Source organism: Ylistrum balloti, unplaced genomic scaffold, assembly GCF_031769215.1.
Source record: "Ylistrum balloti isolate Yb309-2 unplaced genomic scaffold, AGI_CSIRO_Ybal_v1 Utg369946, whole genome shotgun sequence".
Taxonomy (NCBI): Eukaryota; Metazoa; Mollusca; class Bivalvia; order Pectinida; family Pectinidae; genus Ylistrum; species Ylistrum balloti.
The window spans coordinates 455,292-469,246 of NW_026782051.1; the positions used below are offsets into that span (position 1 = coordinate 455,292).

At 39.8% G+C, this 13,955-nt stretch overlaps 1 protein-coding gene across 1 annotated transcript; it reads left to right on the plus strand.

Annotated features, from left to right (window-relative positions):
* The first annotated feature begins 557 nt into the window (after nucleotides 1-557).
* Nucleotides 558-13,044, plus strand: LOC132547337 (arylacetamide deacetylase-like). Its single transcript, XM_060211102.1, has 6 exons — nucleotides 558-701; nucleotides 1,750-1,866; nucleotides 9,535-9,658; nucleotides 10,547-10,610; nucleotides 10,908-11,029; nucleotides 12,404-13,044. The coding sequence occupies exons 1-6, from the start codon at nucleotides 558-560 to the stop codon at nucleotides 13,042-13,044; spliced, it is 1,212 nt and encodes a 403-aa protein (XP_060067085.1).
* Nucleotides 13,045-13,955: the final 911 nt, after the last annotated feature.

Sequence of the window (13,955 nt, forward strand, 5' to 3'; positions counted from 1 at the left end):
ACACTATGAATGAGCAAGACATATATGTCATAAACTACGTGCTGTCTAACGTGTAAACTATTCAAACTGGATATTTATTTAAATAGGCAGATTGACAAGCATGCACAGGTAAATAATAAGTGAATCTATTTTTAGAATGTACTCGCCTGTGCTTTACTGATATCATCTTTCCGGCAAGAAATGGCCGCAGAACAGCCCTGACTGGTAACCCTGGTAACCATTCAAAGCCAGACATTCTTCATAAAGTGTGGGGTTCGAACCAAGGTCTTTGGGATCAACATAACATTCCCTAGGCATGCGTTGTGATGATCACATCAGAAAACATCAGAAATTTGTTCAAGAGAGAATGCAGAAAAATACATCACATAGATATTTCGGTATCAGTACATACTTGTCGGTGTCCTTTAAAGAATCGAACACTAGCCTTCTTGTTTAAAGGATATGGAAAACGACACCGCCCGAACTCCGAGGTGTTTCTAGTTTTGTTCCAAAGTTGGGTGCTGATGTTTGTCGATGAAATTGTAGGCTTTTATATATTTTTTTTCAGTCCAGACAAGATGAGATGTACACGTGTCCTATTGGTTTTAGCAATACTGGTTGTGGGATTGGCATATTTCCTGTATACTCCCTTCCCAGACGATGCGGTTGAAACACTATATCAGATGAGCATCTCCTTACTAACCGCTACAGTAATGGCGATGGTAAGAACCGATATCTCTGTACACTACAGTAATGGTAAGAACCGATATCTGTACACTACAGTGATGGTAAGAACCGATATCTGTACACTACAGTGATGGTAAGAACCGATATCTGTACACCACAGTAATGGTAAGAACCCATATCTCTGTACACTACAGTGATGGTAAGAACCGATATCTCTCTACACTACAGTAATGGTAAGAACCGATATCTCTGTACACTACAGTAATGGTAAGAACCGATATCTCTGTACACTACAGTAATGGTAAGAACCGATATCTCTGTACACTACAGTGATGGTAAGAACCGATATCTCTGTACACTACAGTAATGGTGATGCTAAGAACCGATATCTCTGTACACTACAGTAATGGTAAGAACCGATATCTCTGTACACTACAGTAATGGTAAGAACCGATATCTGTACACTACAGTGATGGTAAGAACCGATATCTGTACACCACAGTAATGGTAAGAACCCATATCTCTGTACACTACAGTGATGGTAAGAACCGATATCTCTGTACATTACAGTAATGGTGAGAACCGATATCTCTGTACACTACAGTAATGGTGAAAACCGATATATATGTACACTACAGTAATGGTAAGAACCGATATCTGTACACTACAGTGATGGTAAGAACCGATATCTCTGTGCACTACAGTAATGGTGAGAACCGATATCTCTGTACACTACAGTAATGGTGATGGTAAGAACTGATATCTCTGTACACTACAGTAATAGTAAGTACTGATATCTCTGTACACTACAGTAATGGTGTTGATATGGCTACATGTTAATATCTCTCTACACTTCGAATTCGGTAATGCTGATTGGTACGACTTAATATCTCTATGCTACTATAATGGTAATGAAAAGACTTGATACTTCTGATGGGCCGTCCTCAAGAAGTATCATTGAGGGAAATATATGGTACAGGAATGTAATCAAAATTCTATCCAAGACAAGAAAAACACACCACGACGAGTTTTATTTTCCGTGACAAATCTGTAACACATGTACCCTTGTTTATAATTTACTAGTGCGATTTTCAAGAATACATCGGATACTCGAGTTTCACGAAGTGTGTGCTGAATCCTTTAAATCTTCGAACTACAACCACTTACACCACTGAGGAACTCTCGGATAGCAGTGTCCAGGTAAGAATCGGATAGCAGTGTCCAGGTAAGAATCGGATAGCAGTGTCCAGGTAAGAATCGGATAGCAGTGTCCAGGTAAGAATCGGATAGCAGTGTCCAGGTAAGAATCGGATAGCAGTGTCCAGGTAAGAATCGGATAGCAGTGTCCAGGTAAGAATCGGATAGCAGTGTCCAGGTAAGAATCGGATAGCAGTGTCCAGGTAAGAATCGGATAGCAGTGTCCAGGTAAGAATCGGATAGCAGTGTCCAGGTAAGAATCGGATAGCAGTGTCCAGGTAAGAATCGGATAGCAGTGTCCAGGTAAGAATCGGATAGCAGTGTCCAGGTAAGAATCGGATAGCAGTGTCCAGGTAAGAATCGGATAGCAGTGTCCAGGTAAGAATCGGATAGCAGTGTCCAGGTAAGAATCGGATAGCAGTGTCCAGGTAAGAATCGGATAGCAGTGTCCAGGTAAGAATCGGATAGCAGTGTCCAGGTAAGAATCGGATAGCAGTGTCCAGGTAAGAATCGGATAGCAGTGTCCAGGTAAGAATCGGATAGCAGTGTCCAGGTAAGAATCGGATAGCAGTGTCCAGGTAAGAATCGGATAGCAGTGTCCAGGTAAGAATCGGATAGCAGTGTCCAGGTAAGAATCGGATAGCAGTGTCCAGGTAAGAATCGGATAGCAGTGTCCAGGTAAGAATCGGATAGCAGTGTCCAGGTAAGAATCGGATAGCAGTGTCCAGGTAAGAATCGGATAGCAGTGTCCAGGTAAGAATCGGATAGCAGTGTCCAGGTAAGAATCGGATAGCAGTGTCCAGGTAAGAATCGGATAGCAGTGTCCAGGTAAGAATCGGATAGCAGTGTCCAGGTAAGAATCGGATAGCAGTGTCCAGGTAAGAATCGGATAGCAGTGTCCAGGTAAGAATCGGATAGCAGTGTCCAGGTAAGAATCGGATAGCAGTGTCCAGGTAAGAATCGGATAGCAGTGTCCAGGTAAGAATCGGATAGCAGTGTCCAGGTAAGAATCGGATAGCAGTGTCCAGGTAAGAATCGGATAGCAGTGTCCAGGTAAGAACATATACTGAAAGGATAAAGAAACGCAGGGTAATATTTATTCCAATATTTTGAAAACGCGTTCTCCAAATAAAGTGAATTACACCTTGCCATGTATCGAAAATTTAGTCACGGTACAGTGCGCAACTCTGGTAAATGGAGGAAGGAAAAAACAAGAATCTCGTACACCGTGTTGTTCTGGTCTCATGCAGCGTTGGTTAAGTCACTCTTCGTTAGTCTTTATACAGACCAACTGCTTCCCTAAAATTAATTGAGAATCTGATTTGTTTTAAGAATGACACGACTCACAGAAGTTCAGAGAGGTCAGGCCATTCAGATGCTGATGCAAGGACTGCTGCAAAATCAGGTTGCTAGGCACTTTGGTGTTAATGTTTCCACCATAGAACGTCTTGTAAGACGTCTTCGGGAAACTGGGCGATTGGCCGATCGACCTAGGTCAGGACGTCCGCGCGTAACGTCACGACGTCAGGATCGCTATATCGTCGTCTCTCATGTGCGTAATCGGCGCCTTACTGCCGTTGAGAGTGCACTTAATGTTCGTGGAAATCATTGGCGTCCTATAAGTTCAAAAACTAAGGAATCGATTACGAGAAGTTGGTGTAAGAACACGTCGCCCCTACGTAGGTCCACACCTTACCCCTGCTCGACGTCAGTGTCGTATGGCCTGGGTCGCTGCACATGCTCCACGACGGTTTCCACTGAGGCAGTGGAGACAAGTTCTCTTCACGGACGAGTCTCGATTCTGTCTTTATCGATCTGACGGCCGTCAACGTGTCTACCGACGTCGTGGCGAACGTTTTACGGACGCTTGCGTTGTAGAGAGGGATAGGTTTGGGGGCGGTTCAGTAATGGTGTGGGGAGGAATCTCACACGGTTTAAAATCACAATTGGTTGTTATTGATGGCAATTTAACAGCAGCTAAGTATAGAGATGAGATCATCCGACCCCATGTTATCACTTTCTTACAGCAGCATAATCTAACCCTCCAGTAGGATAATGCTAGGCCCCACGTAGCAAGCATTTGCCAAGTCTTTCTGGCCAACAACAACATTCAACCACTTGATTGGCCGCCATATAGCCCTGATTTGTCCCCGATCGAGCATCTTTGGGACCAGTTGGATAGACAGGTTCGAAAGCGCCAGCCACCCCCTGCTACTCGAGAGCAGTTGACCAGAGCTCTGATTGAAGAGTGGGACAACATCCCCATAAGACGGATTAACGCTCTCATCAACTCTATGACCAGAAGAGTAAGGGCCGTGACCACAGCAAACGGCGGACACACAAGATATTGATGACTCAGTTCAATTTCAATTTCAAAACCTATGGGTCCATTCAATTTAATCGTTAGTACCTCTAAACCAATTGTCAGATGCAAAATAGAGACTTTGGAAATTTTTAAGCTTTAATTTATCTGTAAGTATACAAAATTTCGTTTTAAATGAAGCCCGATATCATACTTAATTTCTGGTTTAAAGTTCACCCTGCGTTTCTTTATCCTTTTAGTATATATTAGACCGTTGACCTCTCTAAGTTTAAATTATTGTTTGACGAACATGGGTAAATATGTTAGTTTTTGAAAGACTACCCCTTCCCCGCACCCAAACGCGGAATCACGGAGAGGGATACCTATTTACACATCCAGTCTCTTGTGCACTCGTCGTACAGCTGACATAGAATTTCGAGTGGGTAAAGATATTTGGACGGAGATCCAGTTTCCAAGGAAGAACTACCTATTATTTTGTTTGCATAGACCTCCTAGTATTACACATTCATTTTGGAACCACTTTCGACTTTCTCTAGAATCTGCTTTTCACGACACATAGTGATTGTTGGTAATTTAAATGTTGATCTCCTAACCGTAGAAAACGTGCATGTCATTTCTGATATCATCCAATCGTTTCACCTGACTAATGTAATAGACAGCACGACACGTATTGGACGTACGAGCGTTACACTGCATGACCCTATACTACACTTTGACACGTGCATTTCTAAGTTCTCTGACGTAATTGACATAGAAAACAACCTTTCAGACCACAAATTGACTGATGGGACTGCTCTTACAAGGGCATAAGAAGGAAAAATAACGTGTTATAATTAAGCTAATTTGGAACTTTTTAACAACAGACTTGACGATACTTGAGAAGGGAATAGTGACCGGATGCACATTATCACCTATCCTGTTTGTGATGGGAATGAACATCATCTTGAAAGCTACTGAGAGAGAGACTAGAGGGCCGAAAATGAACTCAGGAATTTATCAACCATCAAGCAGAGGGTTTATGGATGACCTGACGATCACAACAACAACCCATGTTCAGGCACGTTGGACACTGTCGGCACTAGACGAAGTGGTCAACTGGGCCCGTATGAAATTTAAACCGAAGAAATCCCGGTGTATGATCATCAAGAAAGGCCGGTTGACAAAGCAGTTCATCCTTCGGGTCCAGGGGGAGGAGCTACCATCAATCATTGACAACCCAGAGAAATGTCTAGCGAGATGTTACGACGACACCCTGTCTGAAAAGAAGAATGTGAGCAAGGTTGAGGAGCAAGTAACTGAATGGCTGCAGAGGATCGACAAGTCAGGACTACAAGGGAAATTCAAAGCTTGGCTATATCAACATGGTGTTCTTCCTAGACTGTCTTGGAACCTGATGCTGTATGAGCCACCACTGACAGCAGTTGAAGCCTTGGAGAGATGTACCAGCAGGGAGTTACGATCATGGCTGGAGTATCACCTAGTTTCCCGGTAGTTGGCCTGTACAGCAAGACATCTCGGTTGCAGTTACCATTGTCCTCCATGGTGGAAGAATTCAAGGTGGCCACGTGTAGGTTGGTTATGACCCTGAAGGACTCCAAAGACATCAAGGTACAGAAAGCTTGAGTGGTCACAAGGACAGGCCGGAAATGGTCAGCTGGTGCTACAGTCCGCAAAGCTGAGAGTACGCTGGATTTACAATACATCGTGGGAAACATCTGTGTTGGTAGACGAGGATTGGGAGTCGATCACTTTCAGCAGTGGAGCAAAGCAGAAGGCAGGGAAAAGAGAGACAGAATTGTATCTGTGGTGAGATCAGAGGAGGAACAGCAGCGCAAAAGTAGAGTAGTTGAGTTAGGACAGCAAGGATCATAGACACGGTGGAATCTTCCTGAACGCAAGATTACATGGACAGACTTGTGGAAAATGGAACCTCTCAGGATATCCTTCATACTCAGGTCTGTGTATGACACACTGCCATCTCCAAGCAACTTGTGTAGGTGGGGCCTTCTGGAAGATCCAGCTTGTTCCTTGTGCAGTGGAAGAGGCACACTTGCACATATCCTATCAGGCTGTAGAGTAGCCCACCAGCAGGGACGGTACAGATGGCGTCATGACCAGGTTCTAGCTGCCCTTGCAGATATTCTGGAAAAGGAGCGGCGTCAGAAGAGGTCACTGATAGAACCTCATAAACCTCACATACAGTTTGTGAGAGCTGGAGAGAAGGGACCACCAACTGCCACTGCATATCGTGTGAGTGTACTCAGCCAAGCAGCATCCTGGGAAATGAGAGTAGACCTCAACATGCGTCTCGTCTTTCCTGATGTAGTGCATACCACTCTGAGACCAGACATTGTCATATGGTCGCAACAGCGCCAGAAGGTCATTTTGGTGGAGCTGACAGTTCCATGGGAAGATGGGTGTGATGAGGCACATGAGAAGAAAGCTGGCAAATACCAAGAGCTAGCAGAGCAGTGCAGACAAAAGGGATGGAACACATGGCTGTTTCCAGTAGAGGTCGGTGCCAGAGGAGTCCCTGCAGTCACACACAAAGAGGAAAGCAGCTATTAAGACCTTGGCTGAAAGGGCCGAGCGAGCATCATGCTGGCTATGGCGTGGACGAGATGAGCCAAACTGGAGCCCAGACAACAGCAAGCAGTGATTGATCACCACTTCTGACCCGCCAACCAGAGGACGTCGTGGAATAGGGGTCGAAACGCCCGATGTTGGTTGGAATCCACCTGACGATGCTGACAACAGAAGGCTCCAGAGCTCCATGTCATCAGTGCCTAACCGAAGCAGCGGTTGGGTTACTGTTAGCAGAGAAATCTGTAAGTTCACACTGACTGGTTAGATTTGTTTTCGACGAAGCGTTTCCCGGACGAAGTATGTGAATTTTTTACAGATAAATACTTGTCCTTTGCCGTGGAGTGCATACCGACAGAAAGTGCGACCGAATGTCAAGTTCAATTCAGACTTACGACGAGAAATTAGGAAAAGAAACAGACTACTCAATAAATCCAAAATTAATCGCTGTCCAGGCAATCCGACTAATTTCCGGAAACAACGTGATCATGTAAATACTCTATAGAAAGGTATAAAAGAAAAACTTTTATGCGGACATAAATGGTATTTTAGATCGTTATTCCGTTTCGAACCCAGAAACTTTAAGAAAATAGTCTGCTGACTATTAAAAACGTCTGACATTACCAATACTTTACCTCCCCTTATTAACAATTTTGGTAATCTTGAAATTTCAAATGAAGGTAAAGCTAATATTCCAAATGATTACAGTGTTTCCGTCTCTACTATTGACGATACTGACAACGGCATTCTAGAAATAAAGTTAAGGACGGACGCTACTTTGACAGACATGCTTTTTCAATTAGACGACATTTCTGACATTCTTAAATCACTACATGCTTATAATGCGGTAGACAGTGATACAATTACTCACGTTATGTTACAAATACCGCAGAATCTATAGCTTACCCATTGTCTATAATGTTTAGAGCTTCCTTTGGAACTGTTATATTCCCGCCACAATCGAAATTAGCTCTAATAATGCCTTTATTTAAAAAAGTGGATAAACATGAATATTGTATCTACAGACATATATCGCTTCTTAGTACTCTTAGTATTTTTTTTGAACGTTTAATTGTGAAATATCTAAATAACTATTTACTTGATAATTCATTAATCTATAAATACCAATCAGGTTTCCAGCCTGGTCATTCTACTGTCCATCAACTTATAGATATATATCATACATTATGCGAAAATATTGAAATGGACATGTTTAGGTTTTGGTGATATTTCCAAAGCGTTCGATAGTGTGTGACACAAGATACTGGGTGTAAAATTAGCAAATTATGGTATCGTGGAAAACTTCTAGTCTGGTAAAATAATTCTATCAGTAATAGAAAGCAACAAGTCTTTGTAGTAAGTTGTAAGTCTTCCGTTGAATCTATTAATACAGGTGTTCCACAAGGTTCGGTATTAGATCCATTGCATTTTATTATATACATTAACGATATATCTGATTACCTCGAAAGTCTCTCTAAGCTGTTTGCCGAAGATACTTCATTATTATGTTCCGGAAGTTTTCCTTATTTCAAACATTAAACATGATCATGTCATTCACATCCAATTTAGTAATGTGAATGTTGACTTTGTTGGTCATCCTAAGCATCTAGGAGTAATTTTAGATGAAAATTGTAAATAGGAAATAGGGTAGACGAAGTCTGAAATGGATGTTCTCTCAGTGACGCAGAAAATCTGGAAATAATTTTAGTACTTTAAGCAATGACCTTTTCAGATCCAGTTTAATAGCTTACTGTCACTGCCAATGCGGACATCTTCTTGAAGGCACTTACCAATACTTTTTCGCTTGTAATAATTATGCGGACCAGAGAGCAATTCTATACCGAGAACTAAATGATTTTATCCCACTAGACCTGTAGTTACTACTACACAGTAATGATAACTACTCTAATGAAGATAATGTCAAAGTATGTCAAATCACTCTGCAATATATACTTAACTCTAACATATATATATATCTATATCCTTCTCTCTCACTCTCTCCCTAATGTAAAACGTTAAATGTCTCTCCTCACTCCGGCCAACTAATGGCGAAAATTTACAAGAAGGATCTGGATGACAGGAGAATGGAATAGCACGGGATATGATGAACTTTGGAATAGCTCGAGGGCATTGAAAAGTGTACAGTGTAACTTAAACTAGTGTTATCCGGTTAGGAGACTGCATTATTCGAAATTAAATAAATTATATATATATCACACACACACACACACACTCTCACTCTCTCTCTCTCTCTCTCTCTCTCTCTCTCTCTCTCTCTCTCTCTCTCTCTCTCTCTCTCTCTCTCTCTCTCTCTCTCTCTCTATATATATATATATATATATATATATATGTGTGTGTGTGTGTGTGTGTGTGCGTGTGTGATATATATATATGTATTTCCCCCCCCCCTCTCTCTCTCTCTCTCTCTCTCTCTCTCTCTCTCTCTCTCTCTCTCTCTCTCTCTCTCTCTCTCTCTGTCTCTGTCTCTCTCTTGCTCTCCGTAAGCGTATTTTGTCAGACTTTATGGGAGATAGCTCAAATCCCATTAAAACTGTTTAAGGATTATGTTTAAATAAAAAAAAACAGTGGATCAGTATGTCTAAAACACTGATTAAGCAGTAGCAATTTGGTGTTTTAGAGTAACAAGATTGAAAGAATTGTACTTTGAATATGCGATTGTTATATAGCTTGTTCATACATACATATATATAATATCATGCTTGAGAAAGTGAGATATATTTTGTTGTAAAATCAACGTGATTTAGGTATCTGAAGAGTTATTTGACGGAGTCAAAGTGAGGCTGTTTGTACCACGTGACACAAGTATGAAGGACCCTCTACCGGCAGTGATATTTTTTCACGGTGGGGGCTGGATAATAGGATCTGTAGGTCAGTATTAAATCTCTAATTTTTGTTGAAGTATAATTGTACCGATATGTATCGTTTGTAGACAATGGGAAAGGGGGATAACTCAGTCGGTCAGAGTGTTAACTTGCGTAACGTGATGTGAAGATCCGAAGTGCATGGTTGGACGCTCTCAATTCGTGGCAGTCTGTTTTTCGGGAATCTGAGAGACGAACCGGTCAGAGCTGATGTAGTTGTTCCCTTAAGCAAGACACTCTACCCTTCTTGTTCTGAATGTATACCCAACAACTTCAAACCCTAATTGTTGTAACAATTTCAGTTCTGTTTCACCATATGAATGAACCGCTTGTCCCATGTCGGTCCCTGCACACGGCGGAGAAGCCCTGCTGATTTCTCTAACCTGGTTTTTCTTCACTTCCTCCTCTAGTTTTCTTTTCATCTTCATACTTTGTCATCTTTATGTGTACTGTAGAAAATTTTGGTTGTTTATCATATTTTGCTTGTTTCCAATGTTTTCCTTTGTATCTAGTGAGTACAAAGTGACAAGAATGGATCTAACTTTATCCTCTTCATGAACTTCCCGTCTTTTTTCAAGTCCTGGTCTTATCACCTTTTGACGTTCTCATTGCCTACCGATGTTACTCAAAATGTCGTTAACAGGTCACTTATTTCTTCTTTATCGGATTTCAACCGATCTTGTCCATTCTATTGTTGCTGATCCATGATTCCAATAATAATTGAATTGAAGAAACTGATGTTCGAATTTTGACCTGATCAACTTACATACAGTTTTTATTTTGTATTTAAAACATTTACCTGATCACCTTGAATACATTTTTTCATTTTGTATTTAAAAACATTTATATCATTTCGACAATTATACAAGTCTATTTAAGGAAATCTTCATTTCAGCCCAGTATGACTCATTCACACGAATGATATCCAGGACAACTCCCATCATGGTAGTGTCTGTTGAGTGAGTATTTACAGATATATAGACAGATTTGTGTTTGTGTTTCACAAACGATTATCTTGAAGTGTCTCTCACAAGTCAGAGCTTGTATCATTTTAGATCCATGAAATGTTAAACCGATAAAATGACAATTGATAACTGATATATTTATGTTTCTAACTTATCATGCTATGTATGTATTCAGTTGGTTAGTACAGTGTGCAAATGCAATTAATGTGATTCTCTTTTACCATATCAAGTATAGGGAAACCTATTGATGGTCTGACAGCAATGGTTAAATAGGTACTTTTATTGTTGTAGATACAGATTAGCCCCAGAATATACATTTCCTATACCATTCCAAGACTGTCTGACAGCGACCAAATATTTCATGAAAAACGCCAAGATGTACGGGGTAGATGCCAACCGGATAGCGTTGTCAGGTATAATTATTCGTGTCATGTCTTGAGAACCTCCAAATTAATTGGTTCATATTTACCCCATAGTAGCATACCATCATGTTCTACATCTGATGAAGGTGTTGTTAAATGTAGGTCAAGGTAAAAGATCAAAGGTCACATTCAACAACTTCTATAAACCCAGCAAAATGATACTTATGCACATAGGAACGGGTACATTGATATATGATAATAATTTACACGTGATTAATTGTTTATCAATTATTAACAACAAAAACAAAATCACATTAGGCATTCTAATAAAGCATGTTATGAATTATTTTGTGGTAAGTTTTGATATATAAATTACTATATGTAGGTCTTCGTTTTCATTAATACCTTACTATAATTCGATGGGTATCTTTGTATATAATGACAGACTTTGGAGTGCAGAAGCGTTTTGATTTGTATTAAATGTTAGGAAAAGGAGATGAAAAAACAATAGCCATTCCAATCTTCTGATCGGTCACACAGATAAAACCACAAGTCTCAGTAATCTCAGAGGATTAGAGACACGGATTTGTACTTATGTACATGTACATATATTTACAAGAATTTTGATGTTTTTAAGACTGAAGACATTTTCTGATTTATTTAGATGTATATTACAGTTATTTACAACATTAATCCAGTCCCTAATATTAGCTGCATTTACTTTAGCTTTTCATTTCAGTCCTACGTTGCCTTGATATCGTGTTTAAGTCAGTATACCGGCATTTTAATCATGACTTACAGAAGTGTTTAGACTATAATTACTGTCTGTACAAATGATGATAACTTCTCATTTTATAAATTAGATTTAACGTCAGAAAATGTGGGCAAGTCATATTCTTTCATGGTCTGGTGAGCAGCAGAGTTAAATTAATCATCATCAGATATATATGGTACAATGGAGTTTTTAACATGTACACATAATTGTATGTAGTCAACATACCTTTACAAAGACACGGAATAAGTAGCCGGTGTTACCAGTGATTATTTAGGCAATCTTGTGAAACACCATACAGCCAGCCTCCAAAACGAACTTTGTTAGGTCCTTAAACAGGGTTGTCATTTGATGTCTAAGTTCAGCTTCGGTGAGTTTGTGAAACAAAGATTCTACTTGGGTTTCCTGTGTTTCAATTTGTCCTTCCTCGCACTAAAGCAGAAAACATTTCGAGATAAAAAAGGGGGGATGTCCTTGAGTAAACTGAAATGATAATGCTGGTCCCCAGATAAACTAAAACCGATAACAGTTGTCCTACACAGGTGTATGTGTCTGCTGAAATGATAACAGTAATCTCACTATGGTTTTCATAAAGAAGAAAATAGTATAAAATTAATTTGTGTTATAATATATGCTGACATGTCAAATTGAAGGAGACAGTGCAGGAGGAAACATGGCGATGGCTGTCGGAATCAAACTAACTCAGGAACGGCAACCCCCTCGACTTCTCGGACTGATCTACCCGGCTCTGCAGATAGCGGATTTTAAAACTCCGTCATATAAGACATATACATCTTCACCATTTCTATTGCAGACAGATAGAATGATTCAATTTTACTTACGGTACATTTTTGGAAATGACAGTTACTTGGATCAGTTCTTAGAAAATCAACATATAACTGCGGAAATGCGGAATGGTGTCACATCTAAAGTAAGTGTAGAACTTTTGCCGGAAAAATATCACAAGTTACAGACCCGACCAGAAGATCTCAAACCTGCTGATAAAAGTTTGGCGGAAAAAGTTGGCAAATTCTTTACAAATGTCTACCTGTGTCCTTTAATGCTGGACGATGAAATGTTGTCACAGTTACCGAAAACGTACCTGTTGACCTGCGAATATGATCCACTGAGGGACGACGGCTTGATGTTAGCCAAGCGTTGGAAAAACCTGGGGTTTCCGGTAAAACACGTGCACTGGGAAGGAGTTCAGCACGGATTTATGCCCCTTGTTAAAATGAACCGATCGAGAGAAGCAGTAGCAGATTTCATCAGTTATCTGAGGGCAGAACTTTAGAAAACAGGTTATCGGAGAGATAAAATAAAGAATAAGTTGATTATCTCAGGGCAGAACTCTAAAAGAGAGATAAAGAAATGTAGAATGTATTGATTATCACAGAGCAAATGTATATTGATTATTTAAGAGAAACTGTGAAAAACGTTGACTATCTGAGGAAAATGTAAAATATATTGATTATCTGATCATTATATAGAATGTGTTGATTATCCCAGAAAAAAAACTGTAGATATCGGGGAAAATTGTAGAATATATTGATTATTTCAAAGAAAAAAGTGTGACGCCATGTATTTTCATCGAGGTTGCAGGTAGTAGACAAAGGTGTTGGATTTTAAGTCGCCGAGGTTAACTGTAACCTAAAAGTCAGGTTTTAATACATTTGAATAGTGGCTTGACGGTATTCTAAAATAATCAGATATATGAAAATTACGAAATCCTGGGGTTAGTGCCCCTTCCTATTTGAATTTTGATATCTCTTTCGATCTCTGGATTTTCCCCAGTCGTCTCTTAGACTTCAAAAATAGAAATACTTAGGAGTCTTAGAAGTGACGAAACAGTTATAAGGTACAGTTTACTTCATTGTTTTGTTCTACTGTAATTTGTATTAAACGGTCCGATTCGCATGTGTGTCTTTTGTATAATCTTGATTGTCTGGAAAAATGTAGAATATGTTGATTATCTGAGAAAACATGTAGAGAAAATTGAAGAAAGCATTGCTTATATGAGAACAGATATATGATATGTGATATGTTGATTATCTGAAAACAAAACTAAATTATCGGTGATAAAAAAATGTAAGATATGTGGATTATCTGAAATTAAAACTAAATTATCAGTGAGAAAAAATGTAATACATGTTGATTATCAAAGAGAAAAATGAAGGATATGTTGCCTGAGTGGAAGTGAAGAAT